The sequence below is a fragment of the Rhipicephalus sanguineus genome, chromosome 6 (genome assembly GCF_013339695.2).
Source record: "Rhipicephalus sanguineus isolate Rsan-2018 chromosome 6, BIME_Rsan_1.4, whole genome shotgun sequence".
Taxonomy (NCBI): Eukaryota; Metazoa; Arthropoda; class Arachnida; order Ixodida; family Ixodidae; genus Rhipicephalus; species Rhipicephalus sanguineus.
In genome coordinates, this window is record NC_051181.1 from 172,000,303 (window position 1) to 172,016,793 (window position 16,491).

General features: G+C 45.6%; 2 protein-coding genes and 1 non-coding gene across 14 annotated transcripts in view; 1 reads left to right on the plus strand and 2 right to left on the minus strand.

Annotated features, from left to right (window-relative positions):
• LOC119397051 (popeye domain-containing protein 3) overlaps positions 1–11,260 on the minus strand; it is a 37,940-nt gene extending 26,680 nt beyond the window's left edge. The window contains exons 1-3 of one of the 3 annotated variants that reach the window (XM_037664483.2): positions 11,032–11,260; positions 10,076–10,281; positions 4,777–4,958 (exon numbers count right to left, since the gene is read on the minus strand). In XM_037664483.2, coding sequence (XP_037520411.1) covers positions 4,777–4,958; positions 10,076–10,281; positions 11,032–11,051 — 408 coding nt within the window. In that variant the 5' untranslated portion in view covers positions 11,052–11,260. The remainder of the gene's footprint in view (positions 1–4,776; positions 4,959–10,075; positions 10,282–11,031) is intronic. The other 2 variants (XM_037664486.2, XM_037664484.2) reach the window with 2 other exon arrangements.
• Positions 10,429–10,501, minus strand: Trnat-cgu (transfer RNA threonine (anticodon CGU)). Its single transcript has one exon. It is a non-coding gene; the product is annotated as a tRNA-Thr (tRNA).
• Positions 11,261–11,897: 637 nt separating the features above from the next.
• The window catches only part of LOC119397049 (ensconsin), a 177,079-nt gene continuing 172,485 nt past the window's right edge, over positions 11,898–16,491 (plus strand). For 8 of the 10 annotated variants that reach the window (XM_049417305.1, XM_049417306.1, XM_049417307.1 and 5 more), the window contains exon 1: positions 11,898–12,033. In XM_049417305.1, coding sequence (XP_049273262.1) covers positions 11,988–12,033 — 46 coding nt within the window. In that variant the 5' untranslated portion in view covers positions 11,898–11,987. The remainder of the gene's footprint in view (positions 12,034–16,491) is intronic. The other 2 variants (XM_049417314.1, XM_049417315.1) reach the window with 1 other exon arrangement.

Genomic DNA, 16,491 nt, shown 5'->3' on the forward strand with positions numbered 1-16,491 from the left:
GCACTGTTGCTACTAATTAACAAAATTTCGTTAATTAACTTTTTAATTATTGACTTCAGGGCAGGTGTTTATATAAGAAAGTTGTAGTGCGTGCCAATTTTAAAACACCCATTTTCTGGAAATTACGAAAGTTGCACGTAGTTCGAGATATTCATGATCGAATTTCAAGGGCAAAATCGGAACTGATCGCACCCGGCATGCACAAAGTGCAGCGGAACACCAGGACGACGAGTGACAGGGAAGTGACGAAATACGAATGAAGGTGTGCAGAAGAAGAATCTGGCCAGAAAAATCAGCAAGCATTCTGAAATACAGAGGTAGACAGCTTAATGTCTGCGTGCGATGGGTGGTGCTTATTTGTTTCTGTCTTAAACTATAAAGAGGCGCGAATAACCATTTCGCGTGTCTGCAAGAAGAAGCGCCGAAATGGCAGTTCCGGAGTTTTATGCTTCCCAGACAAAGAGAAGGTTGATATCGTGGTTTTCTTGTGCACAGTTCAAAAGAAACGGATAAGCGCGAAAATGAGGCGATGCGTGGGCACAAGTGAGATGACTTGCAGCTTTTCACAAACACATACGGCCGCAGAGCACCTTCATTCAAATTTCGTTGCGCCCTTGTGACGGGTAGTTCCGGTCTGACGTAGCAGAACAGTCGGACTTCATGCTCGCTTTGCGCGATCAGTTTCGATTTCGCCCTTGACATTCGATGAACAATATCTCAAACTACGTGCAACTTTTCTGATTTGTAAAAAATAGGTATGCCATAAATTGGTACGCACTACAACTTTGTAATATAAACACCTACCCTCAAGTCAATAATTAAATGGTTAATTAATGAGTTTTTGTTAATTAGTGGTAACAGTGTCATTTTAACTGCGGCACAGATTTCCCGCCTCGATGTGGAGTGCGTGTGTGAAAACGACAAGAGCCTTACTATCACAGGATTTCATAAAAAATCTGTATTGTCTAAAAAAAAAAGAACACACACTACTGAAACGGCGCCACCAGGGAATACAAATGCACACGAAGAAAAAAAAAAAAACCTGTATAATAGCTCATGTGCACGTAATACATTGTGCATGCAAATTATATGACACAGATAAGACTAGTCTAAAAAACATTCATGATTCATCACATAGTGTACTATCTAATGTTACTGAAGCACACGAAATTACCATATTTCATGAACGCTCAAGATTTTTAGAAGGCTTTTTTTTTTTCATAAATAATACAATGTTGACACAGTTAATCACAGTTCTGTTATATATGCGCAAAACGGTACTGTCGTTTTCTATTCTCCTGCCATCTATGCATCATCTTTGGACTAAATCGACAGCTAACAGCACCTATGTTACACGTCCTAAATCTGTGTATCCAGGATAAACACAGTTTTACTTTTGCTATCGACTGGGCTGGTCCTGTGTTCAATGTGCTCCAACAACAACACAACGTAACAAGTTTAGTCACATGTTGGAGCCTATAAAATAAAAAAAATATATTACCTTAGCAGGAAAATAACTATACTTAAGTTAATAAATAGCGCGAAAAAACGTGGGACTAGTAGTAGAATAGTAGTAGAATGAAAACACAGGGACAGCCTTTCAGTGTGCAGTAAAGGAGTTGTGTATGAAGTGCCTTTCACTTGCGGTAAATGTTACATTGGACAGACAGGCCGCTGTCTGAATGCTCGCCTGCAAGACCACCGGTTATCCTTGAAAGCGCGGCCGTCGTCTAACCTGTCCCTGCACTGCCGTGAGTGTGGTTGCACGCCGGTCTTCACTGATGCAAAAGTCAGTGATGCTACCGAGGACTTCTGATTTGGAGCAATTTTTGGAGCAGCAAAATTTCCGTTTTGGAGCACTTTGGAGGAGCAAAATTTTCATCTTGGAGCACTTTGGAGCAGATAATTTTGCATCTGGGAGCACTTTGGAGCAGCGAATTTTACATCCTGGAGTGCATACAGAAGCACATTGCATTAACATTCAAGCAGCTGAGTATTATTATGGGGCTCTTATGAAGGTTAGAAATATTTCGATTCATTGCAAATCTCATGGAAAAAATCATCTCAGGAGCATAGGCGTGCGCACAGGGGGGCAGGGGGGGCAGCCGCCCCCCACCCTTATCACCTAAGAGGGGGGGCGCAAAATCTGCCCCGTACATTGACCCTTGCGATAGCAATTATATGGACACTCTCGGCGGATTTTTGGCGTCGCCGTTGCCGTAATTTTCCGTATAAAGTCCAAATTAATAACATCACCACGCGCATTCTAGCCACGGGTAAAAGCTCGCGAGCGCTGGCGACGAACGCGGCTCAAGCGGAGATTAAACTAGCCGGCCGTCTGTCTCCGCCGCACGGACAGCGCATGAGATAACATCTTCCCGCGTGCGAGCCTGCCGTCGATTGCTCATCAAACAGAGAGGAAACGCCCCGCCCGTCTTTCGCTTGAGGAGCATGAAGGGACGCCAGGGGAGCGGAAGGGGGGGGGGGGGCGCATCGTTCGAAGGGCGCAGTCGCTTGCGCGCGCGCTATCTCGAGGCATCAGGAGACGGCTCGTAAACTTGCTGTGCTCTCAAACCTTACTTCGCGTTTAGAGAACTCAGAGGAAGAAAACGCTTCGGTTCCTGGAGGGGCCATATTCCCTTAAACCAGCGTTTTGTTGAGTTACGCGAGATCGGATCCAAAAGAGTTAGCTGCTAGTCTTACTTCGTTTCACAATACAATTTTTTGGTATCGCATTCATTGCTTCGCTCTTAAGCGAAACTCCCGCCACGGTGGTCTAGTGGTTATGGCGCTCGACTGCTGACCCGAAGGTCGCGGGATCGAATCCCGGCCGCGGCGGCTGCATTTTCGATGGAGGCGGAAATGTTTGAGGCCCGTGTACTTAGATTTAGGTGCACGTTAAAGAACCCCAGGTGGTCGAAATTTCCGGAGCCCTCCACTACGGCGTCTCTCATAATCATATGGTGGTTTTGGGACGTTAAACCCCAGATATTATTATTATTATTATCTTAAGCGAAACTGAGTTTTTTTAACCGTTAGCTATACACCTTTTCACAGGAGAGAAAAAACGCCGCCATGTTGGGCTGCGCGCGGGAGCACAAAGGCCGAGGTCACAGCCTTGGTAGTGCATTTTTGGGGGGTCACGCCTATTTAGCGCAGCCCAAAGAGAACTATGGCGGCGCCCAGGGAGCCGTCTGTGAAAAGGTCTAACCCCCGAAAGCGAGGGGCGGACGTGTAACATGGCGTAGCCGCTTCAGTGTGGGCCGTCAGTGATGGGCCCGCTACTGACAGCTGCGCATTTGCGGCTGCTCCGACCAGGAGATATGATTTTATTAATGAGATGACGTTTTTAAAAAAGCAAGCAAAAAATTCGAATTGGAACCCTAGCACGTGAGCTCGAAGGGCAGGGCCTTTTAGGGGGTATTTACCGCAGAGTGATTACAAACTCGGACGTGCTGGCGGAAGTAATTACGAAAAAGCTGTTCTGGATGAAGATCCATGGATAAAGTATATCTGAGGAAAAGTGTCAACGCGTTTCCACCGTTCGCGTGCTCTTCCATAAACGCGCAGCAAGGAAAATTCGATATTGTCCCATATATCTACTGCGAGTGATCCCAGATTTCATTCCGCGATGTCCGGAAACAGAAGTGACAGACATTTTAGCGGCACACATGTAGTTATTACTGAACATTGCTTTCCTTACGTGCCATGCGACGCTTGAAACGAGTTATCAGCAGCGTTTCTGGAACAGACGACGTCCGTCGATGAATCGCCGTCGCACTTTCTCGCTACCGATAGGCCTAGACGTCACGAGCCTCTGCGGAGAGCGCGTTTTGCTGTCGAGCCGACTTGCAGAACAGAAGCTGCGTCGGCACCGTGCATGGCATCGTGGCTTACTCGGAACGCACGCGCGAGCGCTATTTATTCAGCGGAATAATTCTTGGTACATGATCACGACTTTATTGGCAGCCCCAAGATCGAGCTGCACATGTTCTGACGCGCCGGCGGTGCGATTGCCGGTGATAGACGGCCCCAAACCCGAGACTTTGGCGCAGTTTGGCGCAAATTTCGTCGATATTATCAGGATGGTGCAGTAAATACAATTTGGCGCACTTTGGCGCAGTTGGCGCAGGAGTGGAATCACTGAAAAGTGCTTGCACACCATCGTGACCAGACGGCACGTGATCTTATGGAAACTTTCTTTATTGGGAAAGGCGGTGATAACTGTGTGGCAAAGCCTTCTCTTGCTTTGAACAAAGTTGAGATAGGGTATCTGAATGCGCACATCTGAGGTTTGGGTTCTGTGCGTGATGAACGGGTGGTTTGCTTGGTATTAATATTCGTTTTTTAATAAAGGTTCAGTTGTTAGTATACACTCATTTGGCACAAATTCCGCACTGTGTGAAGCGAACAGCAATCCAATGAGAACCAATTAAAAATACTTTTCGTAACCTTTTCTGTGGGATCCCACAGAACTGATTTGCAACAAACAACTCTGGATGTATTCAATAAAGACAAATGGACCCCTAATAATATATATCCAAACTGAGAGCGGCCTAAGGTGTTCAGGATGCTGGCACACAAATTGCACTGCAGTTTCTGGTGAGTTTTCAATAAATTTGAGTCGACTACATAGAAACGCAAGAAATACTTGCCCAGCGGAAGAGCTATAAAAGCAGAAGCACTTATGCACCAAAGAATATGGTTCAGCGGTTAAATCCAACTTCACTGACATTCAGTTCGCACCTACCACATTTGTACAGGCTGAATGCTTACTTGCAAAGGCTGAAACATGAGGACGTATATATCTTCCAGTTCCCTGGGAAACTTGACCTGTCTCATGGTGTAGAGAAGGAACATGGTTTGCACCATGTTGAGTATCATGAAACTGAAGCTCCAAGAGAACATGTCTGGAGCACATATTACATTCCATGCCCATGTGGAATTGAGCAGAAAGCCTGGGGAAATGAAAGTGTTCTCGTGAGAATCATGGAAACATTCATCTGACATGCTGGGCGCACCATAGAGTTTCCTACAATAATAACTAGAGGGAAATATGGAGCCACCATCTATGTGATCTTCCTAGGGGGCTCAGTTCAACCATGGGAACGATCGTGTCTGCGAGGCTAGTGTTGAGCGATGTTTGGCCTACAACATGGATACAACTGCGCAAACAAAGCTATTCTAAAAGCAAAGCTTCATTAACGGATCTCATTCACCCATGTAACAATTTACAATAAAAATTTACTCACCTGCGGGGTGTCTGTAAACGGCTAAAGGAAGACGAATGAAGTGAATGCTGACCTTGTTGTCTGTCTTCCAACATTAGCGAACGGCTGCTACATTTTACATCTTATGAAACAGGGCAAAAGTTGTTTCTTTGTAATGCTGAGAACAATGGCTCATTACATGCTGCTTCAGTGCAAAATTAATCATTGTGATGCAAGCCAGATGTGTCTTTGGGTGTCGGGGCTCTTCCTGACCGATTTGAATCGTCCCTGCATCATTCCCATGCATACAACACCGTTGCAGCGCCCCTCTAGGTAATGGACCTTCTTCCAAACTCCTGTCACCCCCCAGCCAAAGAAACTGGATGCAAGCGCCAGTTTCGTAATTGTCTGCTACTGCCATGTATTTCAAAGGATGTCGTGAGAGATGCCAGCATCATCAAGTGTTTCCTGGCAGTTTTAGGTCAGAAATCAGCATGCAAGTTTCCTGATTTCTTCCAGTGTGGTAATCGTCTATCATCGTGCTCACAAGTTCAAAATATCAAGTAAGTCAGCAGTTCCTTACATTGTTTGTTACTGAAAGCACATCGCTGGGATAGGCATTTTTCTATCTAAGCTAGATTTACCATCCCTTCCTTCATGCTCAAAATGTTGTGGTCCTGAGCTCTCAATGTAGGACTTGGCACTGTTAATTGCCTAGTTTCTCAAGAACGGGAAGTTGGTTTTCGTCAGTGCACCTCCAGCCAGTTCCCAGACTCCAATCTCAAAGGCAATACTTTCTTGAATGCAAATGCACAGACATGCAAGAAAATGCTAAAGTTCACATCAAATCTTTATATTATGGTTCGAGTCATGCAATATAGAACTTTGTATAGCTAACTGTTTCATTTGTAAAGGAAAAGGCTGTTCAATTACCTTTGTCTGTGATCATCATGCTCAGCTTGAGGGCTATGACTATTTCAGCATTCGCATGGTGGAAAAGCACAGCCTTCGAGATAGCAGGTATGCCGGCCACCTTCTTTATGCTTCTGCTACACCATAGATTTTCATACAATAACCTAGAGAGGGAACTGCCGCTGCGATCGTTCAACCATGGGAATGATGGGAAGTATAGGTTTTGGATTGCTTTGGATGCGTTAGCTAGCGAACTGCCTATGGACCTTTTTCCAGAGTTTCAGTTTCGTTCTTCGCGAGGCGTGGGCAGTGGGGTGCGTTGCAAAGCACTCAAGCAGTGCCTTTGTTGTTCCAAGAGGCTGAAGACCGCTAGATCTCTTGGTTCGCTGTGACGTTGCAGCTTTACAGGTTGTATTTGACAGTTTTAGCAAAGCGTTGTGCACTCACCGCCGCGCATAGATATGGCGTCCCATGCCAGTGCAGGAAATTGCATAGAGTTCACATTTTTTTGATAAGCGCATCTTGCCAAAACTCGTTCAAATCAGCTGCAAAATGACATCGAAGCTATGTAGACGCACCGTCACGCTCCTCTGACTTGACTTCACAACAAAACGAAAGATGTGCTGGGGGCACACCACTCGGATAGACGCACCTGGCATCGCAGCAAGTGATTTCTCACTCAATACAGTACTGTTACTATTTCCATAAATAGATAATGCGTACCTTCGAGGGAACAACAAGCGCGTTTTTTTTTAAAGGGACCGACAACTGCCCAGAACACGAAATGAGATGACTGCACTGATGGAAAGATTGTCCGTCGCATTGACTCAAACCAACCCTGTTTATTTCGTGAGAGGTGGATTTGTATTTTTATTTCTTCATTGAAAGTCGCGAAAAGTGACCTTTGGCGCCTCTGGCGGCAAAATCATAAACGGTCCGATGAAGGCGGTCACGTGACCACTGGTCGGTGTATGCGTTCGATGACTTTTCTGTTAGTACTGAAATATTGTGCATTTCTTTATATTAAAAGGTATTACTCCATAAAAATGTACATATAGGCCTGCGTTAGTTGGATGCAGCAAAGTGGCGCTGCCTTCGCTTGGCGTAATGATCCCATGCCGGGACAAGCCGTCCATGTCACAGGCGCAGGCAACCTTGGGTGGAGGCGCACACAACGCTGTACAAATACCGAGAAGGTGTATAAAGCCACATCATCTCATTGTAACAGCTTGCTATTTTCAAAACTGGTCGGAAAGCTCAAAATAAAGGTGGTTAAGCATAGTTACAGTAACTCCTGAGAAAGCAGAACAACGGTAACTTTCACAAGGGCTAGCGGCATCGCTATCAATTCTCAGCGTTGCTGGAGCAAGCCTTCATGCGTGTTTGGAGCCTTTCAGATAGAAAAATACTGCTTATAAAATAACTAGGTGCTTTTAGGATAAACCACTGCAGCTACTAACGCTACGAAGGGTAAGCTTCCTGTCGCGCCGTAAAAAACTGGGTCGAGAAAAATCAGTTGTCGGTCCTTTTAAATTTATTTTTAAGAGTTGTAAAATATATGATTCATTATATCGTGATGCCAGATTTAGAACACAATTGCAGAGCAATGCATACCCTTGTGGTTGAATTTGTCCAGCTTTCACTTCCATCTCACGGTCACGCAAACTTTTTGCAATAAGTTTTACGTACAAAAGAACCAAGCAAGTTTTAATTGGTAATAAGTTGATGTCATTTTGTTTTACACTCGGCAAACAGGCGTCCTGAATCTCAAGAACCTAATCCATCTGAAGCCTGTACTTCCCATCATGGTGGTTGAAGCGCCGCTCAAGGAGCCCTCATAGACACCAGATTTCCCTCTAGGTATTATAGTATGAAACTCTATGTGCCACACTATGAAGGCTGTAAAACCCCCGTGAAATACTTGCAGAAGGTTGAACAGTATGTGCACTAACTGATCACCACAAAGGAAGGTTTGGGGGAAAAAAAATGCTATTGCACATGACGCCTTTACATTCCTATGGATGTTTTCTGGCCGGCATGCCAGACTTTGCTACCAGGGGAAAACGCAGGGCTGCATATTTGGGAAAAGTAGAGTTACTGTATATACCTCTACTTTCTGAATGTGGGGGGCCTTCTGATACGTCATTACTCTGCCTCTGTGTGCACGTTTTGTTCTCGGCCGTACACAGCTTGGCGTATTCTTTATTTTGTAGGCACGGCCATGCCTTTTATCAGAGATTTTTAGTATGTCCTGCATTCCAGTATACGCAAGGTGGTTTATGGAATACCAGGTTGCCGGACGATGGTACTGATATCCTGTGATGCTTCGTGCAAGCACAATTATACACACGTTTGTTTCTTTTATATGGGAGAACTTACTGTAACGATTCGTAACATTGTATCTTTAATGCGCGCATTTGCATATCGTACCCAAGAGCCTCTTGCCGAGCTGGGTTGGCCATTCTTGCATCAGTTAACAAATTAAAACTTACACATGTGACTTAGACTGCCACAATGGTGATGATACCACGCAAATGAGTCACATTCCCGCCATTAAGATACCTCATGTTTTGATGAGGTTCTCAGAGCTAGAGCTTTTATATGTTCACTTTCAGTGTCCCTCTTACAGCCACTGCAACTTTCTCTGTTGCGGCCGCCACTGGTAAACATACGGGAGGCACCCCAACGCGCGTGCTCGGAGGCAGCTTTTGTACCTGCTGCGCAGAATTGTCACATGATCATAGAGGGCGGTAGCGAGCTTCGAGTGAGCTGGGCCAGCTGTGCGGAGCCTACACGCCGCAACGTCGCTACAAGGGCCCCAAATATACTGACGGCAGCTACTGCTGCTTACAAGAACTCTAGCAAAAAGGTCCATTGCAGGAAACTCAGTGATGCACACACACACACACACGCGCGCACACACACACACACACACACACACACACACACACACACACACACACACACACACACACACACACACACACACACACACACACACACACACACACACACACACACACACACACACACACACACAAGACGATGTAATACAACAAAATCATGCAAGCTGGCGTACTTTGTTGTGTACTACTAGCTGGTTTATACTGAAGATGAAGAAGTAACATTCTGCACGGTGCTTCGGATTTGGGCGTCAGCCACAGGAATGTTTTTGATGCTGTTAGTGCTTTCCTTCATGAAACAAAATGAATGCTTTTTTAAATTCCTAATTGCAAACGTGTTCCAATAGCAGCCATGAATCAATAAGAAAAAAAGATCAATAAAGAGAATAAGACGTTCGGTAACACATTAATTTCATTATTCTAATTTCTAGGTAGGATGACAAGTCTGGGCTGAATGTACAAATAATTATTGCACTCGTTCTTTTTTATGTTTGCTTGCCTTTTGTGTGTAATCATTAGTTGTAACTTTAAAAATTCGTATCAACAATTCTTGGCCAATCCCCCAGTGTGGGTATGAGCCATGTGTAGAGGCACATAATCATCATCATCACAAGATACCGGAACAAAGACAGTGCAGTCCACACAACCTCTCCCATCTGCTTAAAAAAAAAAAAAAAAAGACGAACGGAACGAAGCACTGGGAACCCAATATATGGGCAATCTAATCACATGTTCTACTCAGAGCCTAAAGAAAAAAGAAAACGTGCATATTCCCCACCGAGCTGTAACACGAGAGATGCACTTTGAAGAAAAATATATATGACAGAGTGATCATAGGCGATACACACAGCGCCAGAAAGGTTATTGAGAAAATTTTACGCGTAGGGGTGTCACACGGTGCGCCTCGGATCGCGACCGGAATCTCCGAAGGCCCCGAGGCTCGATCGCCATCTAATTAAGTGCTGCCCTCAGCGCATTTAGCTCAGTGCGTTACTTCTTGCCAACTGCGTGTAGTCGATGTGGCTTTATGTATTCATGTGACGTACTAACCTAAAATGAGAAGGGCGTGTAAAAACAATATCCCGTAACGACCATTAGGTGCCAGATAGGATACGCAGAAGCAGGTGTTGGCCAGCTGAAATAGCACATGCTGCGGTTGCTTCCAAACATCGCACGTTGTGTCTCCAAAAAAGCCCGGAAGGGAAATGTTGCGCATGGTGTACGCCTGGGTGGCTGCACTGGATATCATGACTGTACTGCGTACAAGGAAAAGAACGTACGACAAACGATGAGAACTGGAATGGCGTCCACTTTTCGATAAAACAACGTACGCTATGCAGCGCAGCAACGTTGTAATGAGAAAGAAAATGGCAAAAATAAAAAATAAACCACATTTACCTACGAGCCACCAGTGAGGTTCGAACTCACGACCCCTGGTTTACGAGACCAGTGCTCTAACCACTGAGCTATGGTGGCGCACACGGACTGCGCTCCTAAATGTCCTTTAAAGTTTTTCATTACATTTTGTGTGTGTGCAAAACATTGCATTGCTGTTCGCAGCTGCACTTTGCTCAGTTTAGATAACGACATTACTTCAAACAAGCCACGCCCGCGACTGCATCTGTTCACGCGCCTACGCACGACAAAACTACGCAGTGACTACAGGGTAGGTAGTTTTGCGAACGATGCTGTTCGGCGCATTTTGCGCCGTCGATGCATAAAACAGCTTCAGATGTGTCGCACAGCTCGAATTACACTTCTTCGTTTTCTTTTTAGTTTTGCTGCTTGCTTTTTCATCTTTCTTGCGACATGCCTTACACAGCTTGAGCGCAACCTAGTATGATAATTTTTTTAGTTAATAATTAATAGCTCATATAACACACAGTCGTCGCAGCGGGGAGAAAGGAATGAAAACAGGAGAAGTACGGGAAAGGTTGTTGCGCGAGAGAATTTGTCAGGATAATCCCGTGCGGATATTTCAATGCATGATTGAGCAACGAACAAACCTCATGAGCAGTATATCCATTCATTCAGCTGCAATGCCAGACGCCTCATCCTTGCAAAGTACAGTTACTCGGGGCAAGTAACTACCAAAACATATGTTCGCACATGGCGACCAAGCACCGATGAACTGATGCTACTGTGCTACTATGGTGGCTACTGATGCACATCGATCTTCCCTACATAGCTAACTGGTGGCACTAAAGTTCATAGTACGACCAACTTTTACGGCTCGGGGCCTTATATCGCAGCCCAATGATAACAGCATTTGGTTTCGTTTTTACGGAATAAACAGTTAAGATCATTAACGGCGTAACACTAGCGCTGCAAATATACAGCGGTGAGTAATGTTAGTCGTTGAGGAGCACGCCTGCAGTCGTTAGCCAACCCATACGTATATATGCCTGACATTACTTTGGCACAATCGTGGGACAAAACCGGTTTTTCGCTTTACCGTGAGGTGGCAGCACATTGCTTAGAAACGCTGCTTCACTATGCTTCGTGTAGTTGGTATGTGCTGTTCAAGGCACATACACATCATGTAACCCTACAAATAATGTCTCGTCATCATCGACGGAGGGTGGGACGGGTCACTGCTTCAGAGACCCAATGAGCAAGAAACGGGTATATCGGCTTCAGTCAGTCAGTTAAGAACTTTTATTTATATCGGTTTCAGCAAAATTTTCTTTCTTAGCCAACAAATGTATTTATCTAAAACAGGCATGTGCATGCACAATTTTGGTAGCAAGTTATGCTTTCCTGATCACACACGCCTTGTGGTCTTGGCGGTCTTGGCGTCTGCAATGTGGTTGTTTTGCAGCGCCATCTTCTCCGTCTGACTCGCCCTGCAGCTCTAACCGGCTTCAAAACGAGACAGGCTGCGTTGTTTTCATACTAGGTTCTGTAGGTGTGGTCGCGTCAGAAATGTTTACACGCATGCGCAGCTGATCTGAAATCTGACATGGCGGATGATCCGCAGCTCGCCAGTCCAGTAAGAAATACCTCCGGTGAGTAATGATTTTCTGATGAGATTCCAAAACGTCATCCTCACGCAATGAGTATTCGTGAGTGTGAAATGTGCAGCACATTCTACGCGAATGTCTTGTCGTTCTGTGATGAAGACGGGCTTCTTTTGTTAACCCTAAAGAAATCGACGATGGTATTTCATTCAGGGTGTAAATTGCTGCGTCGAATGATCGGCGCTTCATATAGATCGCGCAGCTACTGAGCATGGAGAGGGGAAACGTCGAAGGCACTGAAGCTTTTCTTGTCGGCTTGCGACTATTGTGTCCCGTGCTTGCAAATTGGTAGCGCGCGGCTTCCTAATCGCCGATGCGAAAGAATTCCGACCAGCCCGCGAGTGACAGGCCAGGCTGCCATCGCAGGCGCTGCTGTGTTGAGCAGCGCAGTGTTTGCCAGCTACTGTGAATGCCGGGCCAGCGCCGCCCCGAGATGCCCCGGAATGCGTTGTTTTCGGCCCTGCGCACCTCCCGAGGTAGCCAAATGGTGCGAGCATTTATCAAGCGTGCATCGTTTATGACGGTGCGAGCCGCGGCATTCGTCATGGACAACGCCCGCCAGTGCTTTTTATTGTGTGTTGCTTCACTCGTCTCCTTTGGCATGTAAGCTCTGAATGGATCTCAGAATAATCGACATTCGGGCAAGCTGGAATTGATTGCACTACATCTTGAAATTGGCAGCGCGAAAAAACAAGGAGCCAAGGTTGAAGGACGCTCTGTTTATGCACAGTTTGCGGGCACCGCCTCCTCCAGTTTCGTACTTTGATTTGTTAGCCTTATTTCCTGTTCGATGGATCCCCCCTTCGCGTGTCGTCTGCGTATCCCAACTAGTTTTTTTTTTTGTCTTCAGATTGGCGAAAAGCGGGCCGTTTCAGAATGCCCACTGCAGGATGACGTGCTGACAGAGAGATTGCCAGTCGTTAAACACCTCAGGCGCATTATTCAAGCTTGCTTGTCCAGTCAGGAGCGTTGCATTATGTATGAGACACGTTTCTAAATTTCGTTATTTGCTTTTGATTCACTATTTTGGCGTGCACACGTCGTCTGAAGGTGACATGGTTTTTGTTGAGTGAAACGCGTAGCTAACGTTGATGCTGTATAGAGATAGTGCTAATGGTGATGTGTTAACTCCCCGGGTTGCAGTTTACGATTAAGAAAGAAAATCATGTACTCCGTGAAGATGTGTTTCAGTTGCAAGTCACGGTCTGTCTTTTGTATGTTTCGCCTCATTTCGCATTCCATCGTTTCTCTGTGCGCAGCTTGCTCCTCGGCGGACTACACGACGTACGTCGTTTCCGGTAGAGTTCCTCGTATGCGGTGCGCAGTGATGTTCCCTGCCAAGTAGCAGATTCTCGAAAGCGAAATTCCCACTAATTACCCTTCAAGAAGTCATACACAGGTGTATGCATGCCCTTGGATTAAAAATGACCTTAGCGAAAACTTCAGAAACGACAGACAGGCCTTATTACAAAGCTTGTTCGTGGCATTAATGCATCGCTAAGGAGCCGACCCTGTACGCCTTTTCAAACACCGTATCTTTGATAAAAGCTATTCCACCGAACCCGACGTTCTTGTGTTGTAAGTAAGTGATCATGACGTGCCCACAGTCATAATTTGTAATATAGGCTCCACGAGTGTAAAATTCTCTACAGCACAGATATTCCCTCCCCTCTAAAATTAAAGTTGGAAATTTTCCGAAAAGGGGAACAGATTCCTTGCTTGGAACATCACTGGCGGTGCGCGGCGCACGAGGTCTACCCATCTCGAATATACGCGCGATATCATGTGTGCTTAGGGAGGCGCACAAGCCTCTGCAGGTGATAGGCTAACGAGATCGCTTGATATCGTGAATCCGCCGCTAGATTTGAAATGCGCGAGCCTACACCTGATTGGTGAAAGTGAGATCATGTGATCTGCCGGCTCAGCCAGTTGCGTTCCAGTGGACGCCTACTACTACTAGTACTGCTACTGCTGCTACTACTACTACTACTACTACTACTACTACTACTACTACTACTACTACTACTACTACTACTACTACAACGGCATATGTTAGGCAAAGGCGGCCTCGCTGTAATAAAAGGAGTGTGTGCTCAGTGTGCACAATGCACATAGAAAGGTAGGAGGAGCCGACGTATGAAAACACAATGTGCGGTTAGGTTGAATGAATAGGGGTAGGTGCCTCAGACAGGCTGTCCAACGTTTCAATAGGGGGATTTATCCTTGTCATCTTTGGTGTGTTAGTTTTAAGCGCCACCGTTTTAGTTTAAGCCTTCAACCTATCCGCGTTTGGTGTACAGTACTCCGAGACCGTGTTTCGCGCACCGATATATATATATATATATATATATATATATATATATATATATATATATATATATATATATATATATATTACAGCTGTCCGGATGGCGCTTGTAATGAAATGTTGAGGCGGGTTTAAAGGGGTACTGACACGAAAAATATTCCATTGTCGTTTTCTTGCATCAAATGAAAGGCCAAGCCCTCAAGAGCCTAGAAAATGTACTGCTACGTGTGAGTACACCCTGAAAAAGTAATTACAGTAAAATATAGTTTCGGTTCCCCCTGACGTCACGACACGGTATGAGCTTCTCGCCACGTGCTCGTGCAAGATATCGTGACGTTTCCATGGCTGCTCGGCACCGTGGCTAGAATGGGGTGGTTAGGTTGGCTAGAATCCTAGCCACTCTAGCACCGGGGCTCCGTTGCTGACGCACAAGCGGCCATCTTAAAAGTTTTTGTACCTGGCGTCATTACAACTAGCCAGACTGAAGTCACCAGAGTTTGTACTATTGCCTGACGTCAAGGTATTGTCGATGTCGGTAGGTGCACCAGGGGAAAATTGACTCTATCCGCCTCGTGCGCTGCTGCTTTGAGTTGTACTGGTGGCGCCACCAACGGCGAACGGTAGCGAAAGGTGGATACGAGCGGCTCCTAGAAGCCGTGGGCAAAGCGCCCGTTACTCGCCGTTTTTCTATTCATTTTTCATTCTGGTTTGATATTTGTACTGCCGACGCTGCTCCACTAGACAACCATGCTGTTTGTTACGTCGATTTTTCTATATTTGTTTTAAAATGACAGGCCCTTTTTTTTATGCGTGCGCGCGATGCACTGCGTACGTTTCTTACGTGCATGTGTCCAAGTTGTTTGCGTGATCTGTTAACACAGATGAAATAAAAACTGTTGCAATACAATACAGCATTCTTGTTTTATTGAACACCTCAAACAGTACAACAACAATGAATATTACGGCTGTATGTCTGCTTAAGAAACGCACAAAAGACACGCGTTTTTATCTTCGCCCAACACTCGTAGCACTCAACTATGCCAAAAAACCAAGATCTAACTTGCTGAACGTTTTAGCAGCAGTCACACAGCTGCATAATAATGCATGAAAGTACTTTAGCAAATGACCAAAAAACATTCACACAGCGTTTTTTTTTTGTTCACAGACCGTGTTCACATTCGAGAAAGTTCTAACTGCATTGCAATCACATATTTCGGAATATCTAATCACTTTCACCATTGAAGCCACAATCCTCCAACACATGCGCTTTAAATTGAGTATGGAATTACTCAGACATATATAGGAAATGGGCACGCGTGGCATTAATCAGATTTATATAGGAAATGCGCACGCATGTAATGTATCTCATATGCTAGATTCTCCTTTGGTACGTGCAACTCAACATAAAATGCGACTCTAAAGTAATGTTCGTGGAGTAGCGAGCATATAGAAGGGCAACTACTTACAGCTTCACTTACCTTTGCAAAACCGTATTCCAATTGCAATTCAGTATTAACAGACGCAACAACGACAACAACACACTTGTTGCACACAGTCGTAGCAGGTTGACGCGCGAGGCCAAGCGTGGTATTTTAAGTGTAGCACAATTGTGCGCGTACAGTACGCTAGAATATTCTGGCACAATGTCGTCAAGCTTGCAGTCACTTCAGCGGTTCCCACGATGTAGCACCAGTTGACGTTCTCGCGTCGTCAAACTGCTACGACGCCGAGAACTACACACACAGCTGACTTGGAAAAATGCGGTCTTGCAGGAGGCCATCTCGTCCAGCAACCAACGGACAAAAATACACAACTGAGGCGTCTGAAACATTGCCGTTGATGAGATGGCAGCTGAACGAAATCAGGGCTCATCGTCCGACGTGTGGCCACTGCCTTAACACAGTATTAACGCTGCAGTGTTCAAGGAAGACGCGACGAAAGCGACGAGCCCAGCCGGTCTTGTTGGGTGCGCTACTGCACGGTGCACAGCGCGCGCTCTCACGACCACCGAAAGAAATAAAAGAAAGTTGAGAGAGGGGTCACCTTGGAGTATGGCATATCGGTGGAAGCACGAGGAAGTGTTGCGTTGTCGGTGTGGCGTATTGTCGAGAGATGGCGCTAATTTGTTTTTGCGCAAC